Source organism: Lissotriton helveticus, chromosome 3_2 (assembly GCF_964261635.1).
Source record: "Lissotriton helveticus chromosome 3_2, aLisHel1.1, whole genome shotgun sequence".
In the NCBI taxonomy this organism is placed as follows: Eukaryota; Metazoa; Chordata; class Amphibia; order Caudata; family Salamandridae; genus Lissotriton; species Lissotriton helveticus.
The window spans coordinates 491,308,599-491,331,894 of record NC_136062.1 but is presented as its reverse complement, the minus strand read 5'-3'; the positions used below and the strand labels follow the sequence as shown (position 1 = coordinate 491,331,894).

Below are 23,296 nucleotides of genomic sequence, written 5' to 3'. Positions count from 1 at the left end.
AGAGCGGTCCAAAAAGCTGCTGAAGGCCCAGCAGTCATCTGGCGCCGTTCGGGGTCCAGGGGTCGCTCGAGGGACCGACCGCAGAGCCATCATCATCGCTCCTTGGGATCCAAGTCTTCACCCTCTGAATCGGGTAAGAAACGTCACAAGAAAAAGTCGAAGAAGCGTGAACTCTCTCTGACCTCCCCCTGTCGGTCTCCGGACGTGGACGAGGGGGCTAGGAGTCCTTCCGCCTCCTGAGGCTTCAGTTGGAGCCTGAGAGTCCCGCGGCCTTCCCGCCCTACCCGGGTCCTTCGGCGACACCGGCCCAGATGCAAGAGTTTATTGCCGCCATGGCTGCCTTTTCAGGCCTAGTACTCCAGCCGGCGCACCTTCGGGCCCTGCGGTCCCTATTGAGGGACCTTGCTTGCCACCAGCTCCGCCGCCGACGGCTCTGGCCCCGGCGCCGCAAGGTCCTCTGCCAGCGGCTCTGGCCCCAGTGCCCCCTGCGTCTTGTTCCCAGCACCGCAATGGGTTCCGTTTGTCCCACCTCCGCCCTTTTCCCGCGTTTCCGTGCAATTTTGCGTCGGCTTGGGACCCTGGCCTTGCGTCGCCATGCCTGGCTGCGGTCCACGGGGTTTTCGGGGGATGTCCAGGGTTCCCTCATGGACATGCCTTTTAATGGTTCTCGCCTCTTTGGCGATAAGGCAGACAGTGCGCTGGAGCGTTTCTAGGACTCTCGGGCTACGGCCAAGTCCTTGGGTCTCTCCACCACACGCCCGGCCACGTCTACCTATCCTTCCTTTCGTGGCCATGGAAGGGGCGCCCCTACACGTTCATTGAACCAGAAGCCTGCGCAGAACCAACCTCACACAGGGGGCCAGCGTGAGGGTCAGTCTACCTCCACTCCTGCAGCATCCTCCTCAAAGCCGTCCTAGTCCAAGCTTTGGTGTGTACCCCACGCTGGTGGGCGGCAGGATTCAACATCACCTCCCCCAGTGGCGTTCTGTCACTTCGGACAGGTGGGTGCTGCAGATTGTCTGAAGTGGCTACTCCCTCCCCTTCGAGTCTGTCCCTCCAGCCATGCCACCTCAGTTCCACCGCATGTTGGGGGACCACTTTGCGCGTCTCTAACAGGAAGTCACAGACCTCTTGGCCAAGGGGGCCATTGAGCGCGTTCCTGGACCAGTAGTAGGACGTGGTTGTTATTCCCAGTACTTTCTGGTCCCCAAGAAGGAGAAAGGGGGCCTGCGCCCCATCTTGGACCTCAGGAACGTCAATCGCTTCCTCCGGAAGGAGAAGTTAAAGATGTTGACTCTGGCTCAGGTCTTGGTTGCGCTCAACCCTGAAGACTGGATGGTAGTGTTGGACTTGCAGGACGCATATTTTCACATCCCTGTCCTGCCGTCCCACTGTCGTTACTTGCGGTTCACGGTAGGCCAGGGTCATTTTCAGCTTGCCGTGCTCCCCTTCAGCCTTACCAGCGCCCCTCGGGTGTTCACGAAAGTGATGGCGGTGGTCGCAGCTCACTGGTGCAGGTCAGGGGTGTCAGTCTTCCCCTACCTCAACAACTGGTTGTTGAAGGCGGGCTCGCCCCAGGCAGTTGTCACCCACCTTCAGACTATGGCCTACCTCCTGTATTTGCTGGGGTTCTCCATCAATGTGCCGAAGTCGCACATTCAAAGCCGTTTCGGGTTTATCCTCCCGAGCAGCGAGTCCGGGATATTAAGACTATTATTCCGATCTTTCAGCCTCTATCCTGGGTTTCAGTTAGGATGACCCTCCGGCTCCTGGGCCTGATGGCCTCCTGCATCCTGCTAGTGCAACATGCCACGTGGCATATGCAGGCTCTGCAGTGGGACCTGAAGTTCCAGTGGGCACAGCATGAGGGCAAACTGTCCCTTCATGTCTAGCTCTCGGAGGGCACTGCACGACAGTTGCAGTGGTGGCTCACGAATCGCGATTGGGTCAATGGCAGATCCCTCTCCCTTCCCCAACCGTAGCACACAGTGGTGACGGATGCATCCCTCCTGGGTTGGGGCGGCCGCTTGGGAGAGGCGGAGATCAGAGGCCTCTGTCCTCCGGCGGAGTCCCAGCTCCATATCAATCTTTTGGAGCTTCAGGCGATCCGACTTGCACTGAAGGCATTCCTTCCTTTTGTCCGGGGAAGTGTAGTGCAGGTGTTCACGGACAACACCGCCATGTGGTATTGCAGCAATCAGGGCGGGTGGGGTCGTGGACCCTATGTCAGGAGGCTCTGCACCTCTGAACATGGCTGGAACAACAAGGCATTATACCTTGGTGGTTCAACACCTGGCAGGTTCTCTGAACGCTAGTGCGGACGAACTCAGCCGCTGGTGCTTGATGGATCACGAATGGCGCCTGAACTCAGACGTGGCACAAGGTCTCTTTCAGCGATGGGGAGAGCCTTGGTTAGATCTATTCACCGAAGAGAACGCACAATGTCATCAATTCTGTGCGCTGGAATTTCCCAGGCGGCACTCGCTTGGCAACGCTTTTCATCGCGAGTGGAACTGTGGTCTGTTGTACGCCTTTCCGCCTATACTACTTCTGCCCAGAGTGCTGAAGAAAATTTGGCGCGACCGGGTCCAAGTCATCCTTGTTGCTCTGGATTGGGCACGAAGATACTGGTATCCTGAGCTACTCAACATGGCGATCGATCCCCCGATCCGACTGCCTCTTCGGGAGGATCTTCTGTCGCAGCAGCAGGAGAGGCTCCTCCACCCGAACCTGTCCAGCCTCCACCTCCATGCATGGAGATTGAGCGGCGACAGTTGACAGCTTTCGATCTTCCTCCCGAAGTCTGTGATGTCATTCTGGCAGCTAGGCGTCCCTCCACAAAGATGGTATACGCCTGCAGGTGGAACAAGTTTGTGGCATGGTGCACAGCAAAGGCTGTGGATCCCCTTTCTGTCACTCTTTCTTAGGTCCTTCTGTTCCTACTATCCTTGGTCCAGCAGGGCTCCGCTCTGGGCACTATCAAAGGTTATCTTTCGGCCATCTCCGCCTTTCTAAGGCTAACAGATCAGCCTTCTCTCTTTAAGTCCTCGGTTGTTAACCGTTTCCTGAAAGGCATTACACGCATGTTTCCTCTCGTGCCTTTCATAATGCCTCAATGGGACTTAAATCTGGTCTTGACCTATCTGATGTGCGCTCCATTTGAGCCCCTTCATAACTGTCATTTACGTCTTCTGACTCTAAAGACGGCCATCCTGGTAGCGATCACCTCTGGCAGAATAGTCGGTGAGCTCCAAGTTCTTTCTTCTAACCCTCCTTTCCTTTCTGTTCATCCGGACAAGGTCGTTTTAAGGACCCGTCCTTCCTTCTTGCCAAAGGTTGTCACGCCACATCGGGCAGACCATCACTTTGCCCACTTTCTTTCCGCCTCTGCATCCTTCAAAAGAGGAAGAGAGGCTCCACCTTCTGGACCCAAAACATGCGCTCTCGTTCTATCTGAAGCGCACACAACAGTTCCGGGTGGATGACCAGCTCTTTGTTGACTACATGGGCGCCAAATAAGGTTGGCCGTGCACAAACGAACCATCTCTCGGTGGGTCGTTCTGTGCATCAAAGCGTGTTACTCGTTGGTTAAGAAGGAGCCTCCTGTGGGGCTGTGTGCCCATTCTACCAGGGTGACGGCAGCCACTACTGCCTTGGTACGCAGCGTTCCCTTGTGGGATATTTGTCTGGCAGCTACGTGGGCCTTGCTGCACACGTTTACCAAGCAATTCTGCCTTGACAGTCAAGTCCAGAGAGACCGCTTCTTTGGCCGTTCTGTTCTCTCTGACTTTCTGGTGTAATCTTATCCGCAGACCCACCACCGGGGTTGGTATTGCTCGGGTATCTGTTCTAAGGTAAGGAATCTATCACTAACATGTCTCTTTCAGATGCACAAGTTACTACTTGTGTAATGATATATCTGTCAGAGACATTAGTTAGTGATATATTCCTTACCGCCCCACCTATCCTCCCCGTTCTGAGAACTGATTCTAGGGCTAAGATCATCCCTTTCAGGGCCCTAGTTTCATGGCACCAGTGGTCAGTTTCTTGCATGGCTCTGCGTTCCTGGCGCGGAAAGTCCTGTACAGAACTGATGTCAGTGCGCATGGGTGGCGCCTAAGTAGTCTCCGTGACGTCATCTTGGTACTTACGAAGCCAGCAACGGACGCTGAGCCGCACGACGCCACATACCGACGCGCAGGGGTACTGCTGACGAAAAACTTTCCAGATCCAGTCTAACGCCTGGGGATATTCTAAGGTAAGATAAAGTTAGATCCTGAGATATTTTCTGAACCTGAAAGGAGGGGCTCCTCTGCCCAATTTTGAATTAGAGATTTCTGGGCAGTGGTAGAGCTCAGTGGGAAAATGATTGTGTCCTGACTATCGGGGGATCTTTTACCGGCCACCAGAGAAAACCCCATTTGTGTGGGTAGTGTTAGACTCAGAGACCACACTCAAGCTGTGTCCCAGAGGAAAGAACTCTCCTTTGTCCCTTAACTTGTGCATTCACTGGTGGTCCCAGCATGAGGGATGTCTAGAGTCCAGAGCTGTGACATATTGCTGGATATGCCAGCATTCCTTGTGCAGTTCCTGCAGTGAATGTGAACACTGTGGGGGCCCCGGAAAATCAATCATGTCTACAAAGCCTAGAATGTATTCAGTCCAAGTCCCTCTGTATTACTCATAAAATTACCTGTGGCTTGGTAACCTTGGATTTGGCTAGTGTGCTCAACCCATATTGTCTCTCAAGATGCATCTGCTCAATAACCTGTGTTTTTGGCATGCCCCCAAATCAAACGGGTCGGACAGGAGGCGTTTGATACCCAGCTCTGCTGCTTTGGAACAGCATGCCCTTGGACAGGGACCTTATTTTAGGAAGTCTCCGCAACCATTTTTGTTCTTTTAACTTTGATACGGTTAGAGTACAGTGCATCTGTTATTTTTTCACCAGATTATGGTTTTTGGAAGGATTATTTATTACCCTTCCATGATCCTTATTTTCTTGTCAAGTAACATTTCTTTCATGGACGATGGCTATAGTGTTTGCAAGAGGGTTAATGCATTACAGGCTCTTTTAGCATCTACTCCCGTACCTGTGTTTTCTAAGGAAAGGATGAGTCTTGCAGTAAAGCAGTCTTCAGATGGATAGTTTTCCCTGTAAATTCCTCACCTCTTGAATCCCCTCCATGCGCCTGACTGCATACGAAGAATTCGGAATGGATTTTCTGTGCCGTTAGGTGGCTCTCCAATCAATCCTTGCAGTGGTACCTTTCTGGACATGGCATCACCAGAGCCACAAATTCACTACCCGGGGTTCAGACCTCTGTTTCCTTTTCATTCAGTGAAACAATCAACAAAAGAAAGTCACCCTGCCGCTGACAGTTTAAAGCCGATAATCTCACTCTTATCTGGGACAAATATTCCCACAGAAAGACCAAACCACGCAAAGAAAGATATGTATAAATGAATACATCAAAATACAATCATTTAATACAAAATTCTGTCAATACATTCAAATTCCATATATATATATATATATACGCTTTACTAAGCTTAGCTAACTATACTAAGCCTTCTTCACAGAGTCTTCCCCCTACTCCCGCTATCCACAAGGAAAACCCTGATACAAGCATTGGTCTTAAGCCGTCTGGACCACTGCAACGCTCTGTTGATCTCAGCCAAGGAATCTCCCTTAAACAGACTGCAAGTAGTCCAGAATACGGCAGCCAGATTAGTGACCAATGCCTCTCCCCCCCCCCGAACAGCTTCACCCCCCCTACTCCATTAGCTGCAATGGCTTCCCATTCGCAAAACGATTAATTTCGAAATTTGCTGTATGGCCTATAAAGCCCTAAACAACTTGGGGCAAAGGTATATGACAGACAAGCTGGTCAGATACACGCCCTTCAAAGATCTCCTTCTCATATCTCGCATAAAACGGGCTCGGTTGGGGGGTAAATCCTTCTCCTATTTGCCCCATTGTATTGGAACCAGCTGCCCATCCACCTAAGTCTCTGCTCCAACTACCTAGCCTTCAGAAAACTACTAAAAACCACACTGTTCTGACCTTCCCTGTTCTGGTTGTCAAAGGCTGTCGCAGAGCGGAGATGCCCAGGCTGGGGTGATTCATGCGCCCTATAAATGATATAAATAAATACAAATATCTTTTCAATAAATACACCGTAGTACAACGTTAATATTTAACCGCATGTGCGCGGCGGCTTTTCCCGCTGTACGCGGCGTTTTTTAAAAACGCGCGGTACATGACGAGCTCAGCTCGTCATCAGCGTGCAAGCGGCGCAACTCATGACGAGCTGAGCTCGTCATCAGCGCCGAAGTGGTTAATGAACAATGTAGAGATAAACTACTTTTTGTCCCCCACTCAAACAGCGTATACACCTTCCCATCCATACCTACTCTCATGTCATAGCACTCAGACCATACACCGACAACTCTCACCAATCACACGCTGTACTGTGTTCTATTGAATATTCGCCATCTGTATACACAGAACAAGTTGCACAACAACCAGAGCTCATAAAAATATTCAGTGTGTACTAGGTACATTTGTGTATTCAGATACATCAACTAATAGTATGGCAGAGTCTTAATCAGTCGCTGTTCCATCCATAGCTATAGTAATTGGCATGGGCTTCTTAGTACAGCCCTGGCATCCTGATGCTCCTGTTGTGGTCTGCTCCTACACACGTTTCGGTGACTACCGCGTAACGGTTAACTCCTTCATCAGGGTGCTCATGTGAGATGTTCCAATGGATAATAATGGAATGCAAACGTATCTATTTACTTGGACGAAGAACTGGAAAATAGACAATAAGCTAGGGGGCATACTGCAACAATCTGTGTCCGTTTGGGTAAAATTAAACAATTTCTCAGGACAGACAGTGGTCTTCCTGGTCCGGTGGAGCAAAGGTTGCTCTCACAAGGCACAATGTCTCTCGCTAGTAGAATATATTCGATAATGAAAGGTTAAGGAGTGAAAGGATCACAGCTGGGAATATGTTTCCAATCATTGCCCGCTTAAGTGAAACCCAAGTGCTCTTCTTAGAATAATACTTTTTGTTAAAAAATACATTTTCTGCAGTGTGTGCAGGATGTCACCTTTCAGAAAATCACAGTTCAATGCACTACCTACTGTGCCATTACCAGATGTCCATTTCAGACTGGTGTGAAGAGCACGAGTCCTCCACAGGCTAGGAAGGGAGTGTGCCGCAGATACGGCGAGAACTGCTGTAGACCAGGGCTGGTGTCCGCCTGACAGCCAGTCTTTCAGAGGGAGGTGAGGCACATCACCTGAAGTGTACACACCTGTCCTAAAGCCCCCAGAAGCTTATCTTCGAGGGAGAAGGAGCCAGCTAATCCTGCAGGAGGGGTGTCTATGCAGGAAGGAGTGATGTGCAGTGCCTCCCCGGTGTCTGCAGAGCTCCCTGAAGAGAGGACTGTTGGAAAGCAGTCCATTGGACTCAAGTATCAGCAGGCCTACAAAGCTCTGTTCCTTACTGTGACTGCGACTCTGCAGGTGCAATCGCTGAGGCCTGGTCAGGGCTGTGATTGCTGGTGTGTGGCTGAACTGTCAAGCTGAAGATCGGCCAGCGTCTGTGTGTGCCTGCTTGAGTTGTGATCCAACAGTGCTTCGCCTCTGCATGGCCGCAAATGCTAAGGTGGGACCGGAGTGCTTAGAATCGGCCCTGCGGGGCTGTATCTGCCAAAGTGTCTCCTCACTCAATCATGGCCCCACTGAGGACCTGACGATGGCCCATCACCAAGAACTTGACAATACAGGTCACTCAAAGACTACCAACAGGACCACGCCACGCCAGAACTGCTGCTTGTTGCTCTACGCCAGGATCCAGAGCGGGTGCACTGATGTAGGCAGCCCTCGTGCCCGAGGCAGGACACATGAAGACCTGCTGGCCGGCATGCAACTACTCAACTGGAGGACCCCCTACGGCCTCGGCTCAGACTCCAAAGCGGTCAAGTAGATCCGAAGTCTCTGCTGAGCTCATGTGGCTAAAGAACCATTATTTATTGGATGTCTCCTCTGCCCTGCTAATTGGAGATTTCCTTTCACTGTACAAGAATATCTGTGAAGATCTCCTGCTGGAGAAGAAAAAGATGCTTCTAATCCTAGTTCTTGGTTCTCTAAATTTTCGCTGAGATCATGAGTAGCCCACCATCCTCAAACCTGGAACACAGATTCTGTTTTCATCTCTTAGACAAGGTCCTGCAGCCTGCGCTGCGGAGATGTCTCCCGGAGCTGTGCTCTCTAGGGCAGCCGACAGTAGGAAGATGGAGGTTTCAGCCTCTGCATTGACTCTCGAGGCCTTTAATTGACATCTTTTTTACATAGAGGAATATTTACATAATCATGTAGGTTTAAAAAAGAAAACGTTTTTTCTTGGTAAGCGTCTTGGGATCCCATTCATAGATGGAAGTATTCAGTGTTGTCCTTCAATCAAACCCTTTGTTGTTCAAATGTGCATTTACCTTGAAAAAAATAAAAGACGAGGCGTTTGGCAAAACAGGAACAGTTGGTATAATTATACAAAGCGGCCAGGAGAGCAGGCGACAGTCGAGGTCTGAAGACTGTCTCTAAGCAAATTGGTTTTGGATGTCATTTTATACATTACGTGAAGCGTCATTAAGTAATATGTACTTTCCTTTGGATCCAAGAATCTGGGCATAGTCACCGGGCCAGTGCAGGTGGGTCTCGACCTTGAGTGGACACACTGTGGGGCCAGTGGGTACGTTTCCAGATGCCCAGCATGGAGCGCGTGTGATCACTGTGTGCAGTGTGTATACTGTGTTCTGATTGGCTGTGTTCCTCACTTAGTGTGGCATCTGACGTTATGGTGTTTTGGGAACATACCTCCCTGCAGCCAAACGTGTTTTATTGGGGCAAATCTCCTAAGACCATTGTGGTGTCGCTGCCTATCTGTGGGATCGAGCTGGGTTTCCCTGTTCACATGCTTGTCTTAGGGTTACATGTGACCCCACTTGTCATGTGACCATCAGTTTCTTCAGGCCGAGGTCGCAGAGTCTTCCTGACCACATACTTCTGATCGGGTTGATGGAGAGGTCATATGGGGTGAATTCAACAACAATGATGCAAGTTTATTATTATACGCACATATATCATGCCATGCCTTGATATTGTATGTTCCAATATTAACACCTTGCTATCCCCGTTGATTCCTTCTAGCCTTTACATCTCCATAGGGAAGAGCCCTTGAGTAAGGTTCTTCCGTAGCTTTGTGTGAAAAGATAAAAAGAGAGATCTCGAGGGCACAGTTTGCTCCGTGCATAAAGGAACATTACTTCTGCTGGCATTGTGCTTTCCACTGCATAACAGTAGCACCACCTAGTATTTATTCTTACGAAATAAAGTTTTTCTTGAGTCCATGATGAAAAAAACAAATTAAATCCATGTTTATCATGTGATATGTTACTCCTTAAACACGCTTTACTCTCTTCTTTCCTTGTCTGCTCCTTCATCATCCTTTCACCCTTTTTGCACTGGTGTTTGTCCTATTTCTCTTTAACTACAAACTGGCAACCCCATATCGTCCTTCTGTCTTCTGCCCTCAAGCCCTTTGTAGGTCTGTCATTTTACCATTTGCAATTTCTCAACGCTGCACTTTCATTTGTTTCTCTTCCTTTAATCTTTTTTTCTCTTTCTCTTATTCTAGGCTCATGAGATCTGCTATTCTGTGTTATGTCTTTTCTCGTACGTGGCTGCAATTCGTGGGAAAGAAGCCGAAATCAAAAACAAACCCCCGCGACCAGTCTCCAGCTGATCCATGTTGGGCGTCCCTTCCGCGGGAGGGGCTCCGAGATCTCTCCAGTCCTCTCACTGTGCTTTCAGACTTCAAGCCACTGCCTTGCATGGAGAAAGGGCCTCATACTTGTGTTTTTGCAGTGGCGTTCCTTCAGGAGACCGGATGGTTTTCCTCTGGTTTCCCACTGGCCCTGATCAGACCTCTCACTGCCTGCTGGATCCTACTCCAGAAGCCGTTGCCTCCAGCTGAGAACCCTTTGCTTTATGAATCCGAAGCCTTTGGACCAGACTGTCTGTTTCCAGAATCCGTTCATCATCTTGAAGTGGTCATCCTGTGTTATGTTTGTGATATGATGCTCTTGTCACTTTATCCCCCTCCTCATGCAACCACACTTCTCTGTCCTTTTCTTCATTCTTTTTCCCTCTCATTTGATCTTTTTGGTTCTTTCTCCACACCTTCTTCCCTTTTGTGCATTGTTGTCCAGTTATCTCCTTTTCCATTATGTTTCTCTGCAGTTGTTCCCACTTGCTAGCAGGTGTTGAGGTGACTATAAGATCTGATGGATACTGTTCCAGAACAATTATGAATATGTGCAACTCTGCACACTCCTGCTTAGGTCCCACGTATGAGCCGCTGCGTCAGTTGTGGAGCCCCCTTCGGCTCTCTGGTCTGCATATCTGGTGTGTGTGCATCTTGTACTCGCCCACGCATGTACTGGTCAGCGAGTACTTCAAGGCACCAGATCCAGTTTGGTACTATCTCCGCTGTACAGGAAAGTATTACAATTAAACAGCAATAGCTTGTGCAATGTGTGCGTGTGTGTGCGTGCGTGCGTGTGCGTGCGTGTGTGTGCGTGCGTGTGTGTGTGTGTTTAAGGTATGATGGCACATTAGTTGCAGAGTATACCCATAGGTATGCCAGTCTGTGCTTGTACGCAGTGACCTGGAGTATGTAGTGCATGCTGCTGTGGGTGAATGAAGAGCGACAGTTCTCTGTGTAATAACATACATAAAGGGTCTGTTGTCGCAGACCGTGGGTGAACATCGGTGTGCAAGTATCCTGTGTTTCTTATGATCCTGGAGAATCCCTCCCTACTTGTATATAGCTACATTGCATTTGCTACTCCACATTGCAGAAGCACACTGTCTACACCATAAGCATTGGCTGCCCTATGGTGTGGGTGAACATTGCACTTCCTGGGTGTTGTCTGAGCCCTGCTGTGTAGTTGTGTATGCTTGTGCATCTGTGGCATTCACTTGCTGGCACTGCGAGTTCACCGTATCATACTGTGGTTGTCCATTGACTTACTGGCCGTTAACTGTATCCTTATATTGTTGCCCATGGACTCCATGAATGTTCTCTACATTCAGAAATGGCTAGCATTGTATCTTCCTGAGCATGAAGAGCTGCCGAGCCTCCTCTCTGCCCTGGTAGTACTGTATATACACCTGCCGACCCTGCTTTCTCCACTATCAGAGCTGTACGAAGAGCTGCCGAGCCTCCTCTCTGCCCTGGTAGTACTGTATATACACCTGCCGACCCTGCTTTCTCCACTATCAGAGCTGTACGAAGAGCTGCCGAGCCTCCTCTCTGCCCTGGTAGTACTGTATATACAGCTACCGACCCTGCTTTCTCCACTATCGGAGCTGTACGAAGAGCTGCCGAGCCTCCTCTCGACCCTGGCCGCACTTTCTGTATACCTGCTGACCACCATCTTTGCGCTGTCCTATCAATATGAAGACCTGCTGACCCCCTCGCTCCACTGTCAGAGCTTCATTAAGACCTTCTGAGCCCCTCGCTCCACTGTCAGAGCTTCGTAGAGACCTGCTGACCCCCTCCCTCCACTATCCGATCAATATGAAGACCTGCTGACCCCCTCGCTCCACTGTCAGAGCTTCGTAGAGACCTGCTGACCCCCTCGCTCCACTATCAGAGCTTCATAGAGACCTGCTGACCCCCTCGCTCCACTATCAGAGCTGTACGAAGAGCTGCCGAGCCTCCTCTCGACCCTGGCCGCACTTTCTGTATACCTGCTGACCACCATCTTTCTACTATCCGATCAATATGAAGACCTGCTGACCCCCTCGCTCCACTATCAGAGCTTCATTAAGACCTGCTGACCCCCTCCCAGCTTTGCCAGGGCAGTATTCCCTTAACAAAGATATGCTGAATCTTCTGTGTGTTTCCTATGCCTTATACTTTTGAATTTTCCCTGAGTTGCACCACATCTGTATCCATGCACTAGTGTTGCCTGCTCGTCTTGGTCTGTATCACTGTATGGCCTGCTGAGATTACCCTTTCCTGACTGCTCTTTTCATAGTCTGGCCTGCACTGCTGAGGTCTTATTATTGTAAATGCAGCCGATTTTGTCTCTTTTGGATCCTGCCCAAAATATATTCTGGTATCTGAGACTTGCTGAGCTCATGCCTCAGTTCAGACAGGCCCACACTACAGCAGCGATGACCCCTGAGGACCATCGAGCACGGTGTCTAATCTGTGCTGTGTCTGTTTTATGCCCCGCCACGGCCAAACCCCTGCATGGGAGGCCCGAAGAGCCTTCTCTGTGTCCTCCCAGGTCCATACTATTGCAGAAATGACCCACGAGGACCTGCTTTCTGGCTGGCTGAGGTCACATTATTCTATCTAAGACCTGCTGTGTCTATTCTCTGTCATGCTAGGTCCACGCTCCAGTGTGAGAGACCCAAGAGGCATCTTCTCTGTACAGCCAGGTCCACACTCCTGTGTGGGACACCCGTGGAGGCCTCTTCTCTGTCCAGCCAGGTCCACACACTTGTGTGGGACCCCCGTGGAGGCCTCTTCTCTGTCCAGCCAGGTCCACGCTCCTGTGTGAGAGACCCAAGAGGCATCTTCTCTGTCCAGCCAGGTCCACACTCCTGTGTGGGACACCCGTGGAGGCCTCTTCTCTGTCCAGCCCAGTCCACACTCCTGTGTGTAACACCTGTGGAGGCCTCTACTCTCCTGGGCCAGGTCCACACTCCTGTGTGGGACACTCGTGGAGGTCTCTTCTCTGTCCAGCCAGGTCCACACTTCTGTGTGGGACACCCATGGAGGCCTCTTCTCTGTCCTGCCAGGTCCACACTCCTGTGTGTGACACCCTTGGAGACATCTTCTCTGTCCTGGTGAGGCCACATTACTCTATTTAAAGACTGTTGTCTCTTTTCTGTCCTGCCAGGTCCATATTCTTCTGTGGGACACTTGTGGAGGCCTCTACTTCATTCGGCCAGGTCCATACTCCTGTGTGGGACACTCGTGGAGGCATCTTCTCTGTCCTGCAAGGTCCATACTCCTGTTTGGGTCACCCGTGGAGGCTTCTTGTCTGTCCTGCCAGGTCCACACTCCTGTGTGGGACACCCATGGAGGCCTCTTCTCTGTCCTGCAAGGTCCATACTCCTGTTTGGGTCACCCGTGGAGGCTTCTTGTCTGTCCTGCCAGGTCCATTCTCCTGTGTGGGAGACCCGTGGAAGCCTCTTCTCTGTCCTGCTTGAGGTCACATTACTCAATCTAAAGACTGCTGTCTCTTCTCTGTCCTGCTAAGTCATCACTCCTGTGTGGGAGACCCTTGAAACCCTCTTCTCTGTCTATTGCAACATTGTCCTTCTCAGTCTGGTCTCCTTCAAAGCAGATCATTTTAAGTCTGAGCCTTGACTGTCTTACCCGATTCATATAGCTGTACCTGTAATCTGCTGATTAGACCCACTCATGACAGTACTTTTCATAGTCCTGCTGCCCTGCCGCTGTTACAGTCCTACAGCGCATCTGTTCTGCTCGAGTAGTGTAATACTATGAAAACCTTCTACACGGCCTTAAAGTCCTGCCGAGATTTGTATTGTTTTTGACACCTGCACCGCCTTCAGGTCCGGCCAAGATTTGAATTCACGGCCTTCATGTCTGGCTGAGATTTGTATTGGTATTGCGACTTCAGTTCCAGACGAGATTTGTATTGTTTTTGAGACCTTCTGCATGGCCTTCAAGTCCGGCCGAGATTAGGTTTTTTTTTTTTTATGCCTTCTACACGGCTTTCAGGTCCGGCTGAGATTAGTATTGTTTTTTTAGCCCTTCTGAGACCCATCTCTGTCCTACAAGGTGACATTACTATTTCTAATGGGTACTTTAGAGGCAGATTTGACAGCTGAGGGGATATCTAGGTGGTACCAGAGCATCTTCCAGACCAGATCGATTCTGTGTCACCTAGAAGTTATGGCCAGAGTTCCATAAAGGGACCACCTCTTCCAGTGTATTCATTCATTCACCGCACAACAGCGTTGGATCGGACCCTACACCATGTTTTTCCTTTTTGTGCTGCCATGTGTGAAACAGGTTGTTGCCTCTCTAGATGGGTTAATAAACCTAAAATGTGGTTTGTTCTTGGTAGAAACTACATCCAGAGTTATGTTCCTGCCCATCACTACAGGTATTTGCTCTTAAATCGTGTCTCTTATATTTGATTATGCTCCCCAAGTCCTTCAGAGAAGGGAAGGCAAAGCTGTACTTGCTCTTCTTACGTAGAAAAGGCTCCTCTAGGTTGCCATTCCTGCGAAGCCATGACAGTGCCTGGAGAAGATGAATAGTCTTCACCCTGCAAAAGGGGAAGAAATGAAAGCGGTCAGACTCCAAAGTATCCTCCTCTAGTTCAGTGTCGTACCTGCGCCAAGAGTAGGAGGCACTTGAAGGTTTGCGACGTCTGGGTTCCTGTTCTCGGGTGAATCTGGTCTCCTTTGCTGGTCCCTTTGTTCAGGATCCGCTGGTTCTCCCAGAGCTTTGGTCTCCTTTGCTGAGTCCCTTTGTTCAGGATCCTCTGGTTCTCCCCAGAGCCTTTGTCTCCTTTGCTGAGTCCCTTTGTTCAAGATCCGCTGGTTCTCCCCAGAGCCTTTGTCTCCTTTGCCGAGTCCCTTTGTTCAGGATCCGCTGGTTCTCCCCAGAGCCTTTGTCTCCTTTGCCGAGTCCCTTTGTTCAGGATCCGCTGGTTCTCCCCAGAGCCTTTGTCTCCTTTGCCGAGTCCCTTTGTTCAAGATCCGCTGGTTCTCCCCAGAGCCTTTGTCCCCTTTGCCGAGTCCCTTTGTTCAGGATCCGCTGGTTCTCCCAGAGCTTCGGTCTCCTTTGCCGAGTCCCTTTGTTCAGGATCCGCTGGTTCTCCCCAGAGCCTTTGTCTCCTTTGCCGAGTCCCTTTGTTCAGGATCCGCTGGTTCTCCCCAGAGCCTTTGTCTCCTTTGCCGAGTCCCTTTGTTCAGGATCCGCTGGTTCTCCCCAGAGCCTTTGTCTCCTTTGCCGAGTCCCTTTGTTCAAGATCCGCTGGTTCTCCCCAGAGCCTTTGTCCCCTTTGCCGAGTCCCTTTGTTCAGGATCCGCTGGTTCTCCCAGAGCTTCGGTCTCCTTTGCCGAGTCCCTTTGTTCAGGATCCGCTGGTTCCCCCAGAGCTTCGGTCTCCTTTGCTGAGTCACTTTGTTCAGGATCCACTGGTTCTCCCCAGAGCCTCTGTCTCCTTTGCCGAGTCCCTTTGTTCAGGATCCGCTGGTTCTCCCCAGAGCCTTTGTCTCCTTTGCTGAGTCCCTTTGTTCAGGATCCGCTGGTTCTCCCCAGAGCCTTTGTTTCCTTTGCCGAGTCCCTTTGTTCAGGATCCGCTGGTTCTCCCAGAGCTTCGGTCTCCTTTGCCGAGTCCCTTTGTTCAGGATCCGCTGGTTCTCCCAGAGCTTCGGTCTCCTTTGCTGAGTCCCTTTGTTCAGGATCCGCTGGTTCTCCCCAGAGCCTTTGTCTCCTTTGCTGAGTCCCTTTGTTCAGGTTCCGCTGGTTCTCCCTAGAGCCTTTGTTTCCTTTGCCGAGTCCCTTTGTTCAGGATCCGCTGGTTCTCCCAGAGCTTCGGTCTCCTTTGCCGAGTCCCTTTGTTCAGGATCCGCTGGTTCTCCCAGAGCTTCGGTCTCCTTTGCTGAGTCACTTTGTTCAGGATCCACTGGTTCTCCCTAGAGCCTCTGTCTCCTTTGCCGAGTCCCTTTGTTCAGGATCCGCTGGTTCTCCCCAGAGCCTCTGTCTCCTTTGCCGAGTCCCTTTGTTCAGGATCCGCTGGTTCTCCTCAGATTCTCGGTGTCCTTTGCTGAGTCCCTTTGTTCAGGATCCGCTGGTTCTCCTCAGATCCTCGGTGTCCTTTGCTGAGTCACTTTGTTCAGGATCCGCTGGTTCTCCTCAGATCCTCTGTCTCCTTTGCTGAGTCCCTTTCTTCAGGATCCGCTGGTTCTCCCCAGAGCCTCGGTCTCCTTTGCTGAGTCACCTTGTTCAGGATCCACTGGTTCTCCTCAGATCTTCTGTCTCCTTTGCTGAGTCCCTTTCTTCAGGATCCGCTGGTTCTCCCCAGAGCCTCGGTCTCCTTTGCTGAGTCACCTTGTTCAGGATCCGCTGGTTCTCCTCAGATCTCCTGTCTCCTTTGCTGAGTCCCTTTCTTCAGGATCCGCTGGTTCTCCCCAGAGCCTCGGTCTCCTTTGCCGAGTCCCTTTGTTCAGGATCCGCTGGTTCTCCCCAGAGCCTCTGTCTCCTTTGCCGAGTCCCTTTGTTCAGGATCCGCTGGTTCTCCTCAGATTCTCGGTGTCCTTTGCTGAGTCCCTTTGTTCAGGATCCGCTGGTTCTCCTCAGATCCTCGGTGTCCTTTGCTGAGTCACTTTGTTCAGGATCCGCTGGTTCTCCTCAGATCCTCTGTCTCCTTTGCTGAGTCCCTTTCTTCAGGATCTGCTGGTTCTCCCCAGAGCCTCGGTCTCCTTTGCTGAGTCACCTTGTTCAGGATCCGCTGGTTCTCCTCAGATCTTCTGTCTCCTTTGCTGAGTCCCTTTCTTCAGGATCCGCTGGTTCTCCCCAGAGCCTCGGTCTCCTTTGCTGAGTCCCTTTCTTCAGGATCCGCTGGTTCTCCCCAGAGCCTCGGTCTCCTTTGCTGAGTCACTTTGTTCAGGATCCGCTGGTTCTCCCCAGAGCCTTTGTCTCCTTTGCTGAGTCCCTTTGTTCAGGATCCGCTGGTTCTCCCCAGAGCCTTTGTCTCCTTTGCTGAGTCCCTTTGTTCAGGATCCGCTGGTTCTCCCCAGAGCCTCTGTCTCTCCTTTGCTGGTCCCTTTGTTCAGGATCCGCTGGTTCTCCCCAGAGCCTCGGTCTCCTTAGCGGAGTCCCTTTGTTCAGGATCCGCTGGTTCTCCCCAGATACTCGGTCTCCTTTGCTGGGTCCCTTTCTTCAGGATCCGCTGGTCCTCCCTAGAGGTCAGTGACTCTGGGGCGTTGTGCTCCCTACTGTACTGAAGTGCTGTTTGCAGCTTCAGTAATAATCAGACTTTGCCCCTTTATCGGTGCCACAGGTAGACGTCTATCCCAGCATAAAAAGTAGAGTTGATATGATGCAAAAGATCTCGTCACCTCTTGTCTGATGAGGAAATCAGGATAAGGAAGGTGTCGGGAACCTGGGCTTCCTGGTGCTTTTCTTAAAGCTCTCGGCTGAAGGGTCTCAGCACGAATTTTCGGCACTCATGTTTCAAGTAAAGAAAGTGGGCGCCTTTTGCCCTTTGAATATTTTTGATGGGCTTTATCTAGGCAGCCAGGGCTACAATAACCACTGGTCTCTTGGCCAAACTATTTTTGCGAACTTGGTCAGTGCAGCCTGAAACATTCTTCCAGTTGATATACAGCAAATCGGATGCTTCCAAGTTCTGCGCTAGAATCTGACTCTACGTGGTGGGTGCTATGATGCCGCCTGTGCTGCCCAGGGTAGTGACGATGGAACGTCAAATTGTACTAGCAACTTTCAGCAGGTGGTAAGAAATACATTTTCTATGTGCTCTTCAGTGAGAGTTGAGCAGTCCTGAAGTCACTTGAGCATTTCAAGGAGATCAGAGCAAAGGGATTGATGTGTCCATGCAGAGTACAGAATGTAAGACTTTTTTTGGCAGACAAGTTGGAGCATAGTGTGATTCTCCTGTAATACTAGAGGAGATTTTTGACTTTTTTTCTTTAAAAAAAAAAAGTCACATTTTGGTCTTTTTCCAAAACATCACCCTTCACAGTCAAAGGGACAGTTGTAACTCCTGAATCCTGAAAGATTCTTCATTTTTATTTTTCAGAGTCGAGAGGCCACGGTTCATGAATTTCTCATATGCAAGTAAAGTCAAGACCGTGAATAAAAGTAATTTTCCTACTGGATTGTTTTTTCTTGTTGCTTCTAACAGAGCAGGACACAGCAGAAGGGATCAACAGGGTACTGCTTCCTCTATTCGTACTTTGATGAGAGGTATCTATTGGGAACATTTTCAGTGCCACGCGGGGTCTCAGAGTATATTTTCAGCAAGCATTTCTAACTGAATATAAAGGCTAGTAATGAAGTGAGATTCGACCAAGCTCCTCTTTCAGAGTTTCTTCCTTTTCAACCTAGTAACCTCAGATCTGACATTGTGTCTTTCTTTCTTTCTCCAGTGGCATCTGTCTTTTTCAGTTTTGGAGCCGCAGGAAAAAATATTGAGTGTGCAAAATATCTTTTCCATCTGTACTACATTTAATTGTGGATACTAAGTCTTCCTACAAGTTAGTGATTCATTCATTTTTCTGAAGATGAGAATATGGTCTGTGCTTGGTAATGTTTCTCTACCCCTCTCTGTGGCGGGTGAGAATAAAGGCAGAGTTGATTTCACTGGAATAGGTGGGACCTTTTAGTAGCTAAGCCATCTCTTCCATGGCATCCATGCAGCTCTGTTCCTGATGTTGTTCTCATGTCCAGATGTTTGCTCATCCTTCCAGGCGCTTGGATAAATTTCCTTGGATGAGTCACAATATCTTTCAGCAAAAGCTTGTCTAAAGGCAAGTAGCAATTTAATTTTATCTGCCAAGTCTCCTCTCTGGCAAACAAGGGACTTATGAATGTAGAGTTTTGGCCCTTCCTTCTATAAACTTTCTAACCCTCGGTTCTGTCTTATCCGGACTGTAATGTTCTATTTCAGATCTGATGATATGTTGTTTTATTTTGCCTGAGTATAATTGCGTCTCTTGGATGTAATCTGGCTTTTCTGGTTTGTTTTCAGCTGAGCCTTCGTTGTCTTGCTGCGCCTCCACTTGCAACATTCCTCTGTAGCGCATTCCAGCTGATCATCCTTTCTCAACTGTTCCATTTCATTGTCTTCTTGCTCTATCGAGCCTTCTCTCCGTCTCTGTCCAGCTCCATTTCATGATGTGAGCCCAGCTGAGCTTGCATTTTGTCAAATACCCTGCCGTTCTCTTGTCCTGCTGAGGGTTCTCGTCCTGCCGAGGGTTCCCGCCCTGCCGAGGGTCCGCGCCCTGCCGAGGGTCCGCGCCCTGCCGAGGGTCCGCGCCCTGCCGAGGGTCCGCGCCCTGCCGAGGGTCCACGTCCTGCCGAGGGTCCACGTCCTGCCGAGGGTCCACGTCCTGCCGAGGGTCCTCTCAGTCATAATCCCTGACATCATGTGAAGTTGTCTCGTCTTCAATGTCATTGCGTTACATTTGTTAATTCTCCACAACGCTCCAGACTGTGGCATTCTATCTGGGTTTACTGCTTTCTTCTCATTGCTGCTTCTCTGATGCTCTTGTGCGGACTCCATTTGAGTGGAGTCACTCTTTCTTACTGGAGGGTTGTTACAGGAATGTCTTCTGCTTTGTGAGTGCCCTATGCTTTGCACAGATCAATGTTCTAAACTTTGGGTGCTTTGCCGTGCTGGTGTGTGTCCCCCGTGCTGTATGCACAGTCCTCTGCCTGAGTGACTGCTGTACTCCTGCAAAGTTCAACTGCACTTTCCTGTGGTTTTTCTCATGCTGCATGCATGTGCACCTGTACCACAGAACAAGGGCGGTCTGTGCACATAGGCACTCGCTCAGGTGTAGAAGAGAGAGCGCTAAGTTATGCACAGACCTACCTATGCCTGGCACCATAACTGTTTCCTGAACAATATGGAGAGAGAGAGATCTGCCCTGCTGCTGTCTCAATGCTATGAACTGACTGCTGCTGTGCAGTTGGATGTCCCACTGGCTGCTTGAGACCTTAGCCAATGATTGCAGGTCACTGTATTTATTATCTGATCTATCACGAGAGCTCCGCTGTGCGCTGATGGTTCTCCATGTGTGATGTGTGTAGGTTTCAGGTCTGCACTGGACTTTAAATTGCGTTGAGTGCTGTCTACATGCGGTTTGCTTTGTTTTTTTGTACCCTTTAGGTGTCTCATGTTCTGCACAAAGCTTTGTACTGGATTATGTGTGAAGCCTCCAAGTTGTCTTCAGACCTATTTTACCCCCCATTTCCCCCCCCCCAACCCCTGCCTGCACATAGATCTGTGCTGCTTTGTGGGCATCTTTGTGCTCCCTGCAGATTTCCTTTTTAAGCTCCGGGTGTCTCCCATGCTATGCGCAAGGCTCTGTGCTACCCTACGGGTGGTATACACCCGTTACAACGCATCTTTTACTCCGCACTACCATTACAACGCGACTTTTACTCCGCATACCATTACAACGCATTGGGCTGGGGGGCGCTCTAGGATAGGGAATAAGTATAATTTACTATCCAACACCTTCCCTAGGGTCCACGGGGACTGGAGTTAGAATAGTAAATTATACTTACCACTATCCAGCACCCCAAAGCGCTATGCGTTGTAATGGTATGCGTTGTAAAAGTCGCGTTGTAACGGTATGCGGAGTAAAAGTATGCGGAGTAACATGGTACATCCCCTACGGGTGCCTCAACGATGCCCGCAGACCTCTTCTTCTGTTTGGATCGGTCTTTAACTCCCATGCCATGCGCAAGGCTCTGTGCTACACTACGGGTGCCTGACCGATGCCCGCAGACCTCTTCTTCTGTTTGGATCGGTCTTTAACTCCCATGCTGTGTTTGTGCATTTTCCTTGTGATAGTGTTTTTGTTTTTCTGACAAGAGTCCAGAGATCTTCAAAGAGCAGGACTGTGCTTTGCTTTTCCCCCAGCGCTTCTTGACTCTCCCCCCAGGTACAGTCCTTCCAAGCAGTGCACAACTCTGCAGTAACTAGTTACATTCCTCCTGAGTTTAACTCCCGCTTTTCATGTCTGTATATGGTGTTCAGGTTGAGTGGGAGCGTGTTGTAAATATTCTGTCTCAAATCTATTTATAGAAACCTGTACAGTTGCCAGGGTGTAAAAATAAAGTGTCAACCCTTCCTCTCAGGCTGTGTTTTATTTACATTTTGTCTGCCGTGGAGTAGGGGATGAGTATTAATAAGTATGCATGAAAAACATCAAGTAAGCAGATTGTCCATGAAAGAACAGGGTGGAAACCAGGATATTTAGGAAATAAGGGAGTAGCCCTGATTCACTCCCTTATCTAGAACGTCTATACCTAAACTTTGTGCCTGTCAGAGGCCAAGCCAAGGGCCTCCACGCAAAAACCATGCCTCAAAGCTAATCTGGCTTTTCTTATTTTAATACTTGGCTCGTGCTGATAATCATGAAAAGCAGACCCCCCAAGACTCCTATATCCGAGGCAAATACATGCCCTTCTCAAATGGAAGCAATTGTTCAGTTATTTTGTCAGTCATTTTTTAAATGGAAAGTCCAAAACGCTAGTAAATGAAACAAGGAAGCCACAGGGGAATTAAAAACCTTTGCAGGTATCGGTTACTGCAGTAAATGCATCATGAGAGCTAGAATTGCACTTCTCTCCGGTTAAGGGACAAGTAGATCACGTAAGAAATACCTCCAGCACATTGTATGGCAGGGAAGAACCCGTGGATAGGGAGGGTGCAGATCATTTGAAGAAGAAACGGAACCGATACTGCAAACACCCTCAAGTGTCACAAGTGGCTTTTGCCAAATAGCACAAAGCTAGAAAGACTACTAAATACACTTCCGCAGAGCTGTAAGATGACCCAGGAGACAAGCCAAGACTGAATGCATCAGCTGTTACATCAGAGGGAAAGAAGGAGGTTGAATGAAGGATCTTCCATGACAAATGAATTAAAAATCAAAGCAGGAGCTGGTCACCTCTTGAAACAGTCCTTGCTCAACATGAAGACCTGCTAGTTGTAATAAACAAATAACAAAAGTCAGAAACATTTATCCTAACTAGCCATCATTTTTCTCAATCTTTCCCCGCTCTGTCTTATTCCACCCATCCTTTTATCACATTGAAATTAATCTCCATGGAGGAGGATATCAGAATAACCTCCGAGATCAAAGTAATCAATCCACCTGTGGAACCTTATCCCTGATGTTGCATAAAGCAAGTAGTTGGCACTCTGATAGCTGACATGATCACTTTGAGAAACTCCCCTGTAGCAGAGTAGGGTCTGCTTGCTATGGTTACCTCCACTTTTTGCTGGTGTTTCACTGTTTCTTGACTCTAGTCTGTCTGGGGCCCTGCTAATCAGGACCCCAGCCTAACCACTTCCTCTCTAAATTGATTCCAAGTACTTTCGGTACATTCCAGCTCGGTTACTGGGGCACACTTATGAGTCCCTAGTATTTGGTACCTTAGGTACCAGGGGCATAGGTACCCCAGAGGCCTACCATGGGCTGCAGCATGTATTATGCCAAATTCCAAAATGACACCACAGGACTGCTACTGCAGCATGGGTGGAGAACCTGACCTTATGGGCCAAGCGGCGCAGGGCACGCCTATAATCTCCAGGTTCACCTGCCTTGTCGAACAGAGACACGAGACACTCTGTTGGGCGTAGAAAACAGATTTATTAGCTGCAGCTAAGCACAGTTGTCCACGAAGTACCCTAAGGGTGGATTCTCAGGAGACTGCCAATTCAATCCGTGGCGCACAATCTTATATAGTATATACATTTACAATACCCACTCCCAAAACATACAAAACTGACAAATAGGAATAGTTCGAAAACAAGCTATCGGGTGTCCAAAACACACCTTTCTTTCAGACCCCGTGTGCTCTCCTCCCCTCAACACTAGTGCCCGTAATTCAATTTGCAGGTTGTAGAACATGTTTGAATGCCTCAAAGGTTTATGTAACAAGAGAATACACAGAGAGAATAGCAAAGGTCAGTCAAATAAGATAAAGTCAGGAAGAATAGTGGGACCCAAACAGTGGAGTATAGTAAGGATTAATGAGTCTAGACATGGATTTAGCAAACTCGGCCAGGCCCTGACATCGGTTTCGTAAACAAGGACAGGGGTTACTCTTTAACAGAGGGACAGGTAGCGGCTGAAAAGGCAAAAAGACCGCGTTCGCCGTGCTGCCTGAGTGAGGCAACACAAAATGGCGGCTAAGCACAAAATGGCGGCTAGATACGAAGCGAAGCCGAAAACCACGTAACCTCAGACCCTCCTTTTGCCATACTCGGGCAAAGCACAAAGGGACCCATGTTAGTCTGAGTCGATATCAATGGTCATGAGGTCATTGTGTTGTTGCTGCAACATCGTTCTAATATTCTCTGTTTTCAGTGACACTGGTTTTGGAACGCATACAGTGGCGCAAAGTCCACAGATGGCTGGGCCACACTGCAAACGGAGGCAACAAGAAAAGATAATT

At 49.5% G+C, this 23,296-nt stretch overlaps 1 protein-coding gene across 11 annotated transcripts in view; it reads left to right on the top strand.

The window, feature by feature from the left end:
* MADD (MAP kinase activating death domain) overlaps positions 1 to 11,633 on the top strand; it is an 853,817-nt gene extending 842,184 nt beyond the window's left edge. For all 11 annotated transcript variants that reach the window (XM_078684455.1, XM_078684462.1, XM_078684460.1 and 8 more), the window contains one exon: positions 9,708 to 11,633. In XM_078684455.1, the coding sequence (XP_078540581.1) occupies positions 9,708 to 9,815 (108 nt within the window). In that variant the 3' untranslated portion in view covers positions 9,816 to 11,633. The remainder of the gene's footprint in view (positions 1 to 9,707) is intronic.
* The last annotated feature ends 11,663 nt before the right edge of the window (positions 11,634 to 23,296 follow it).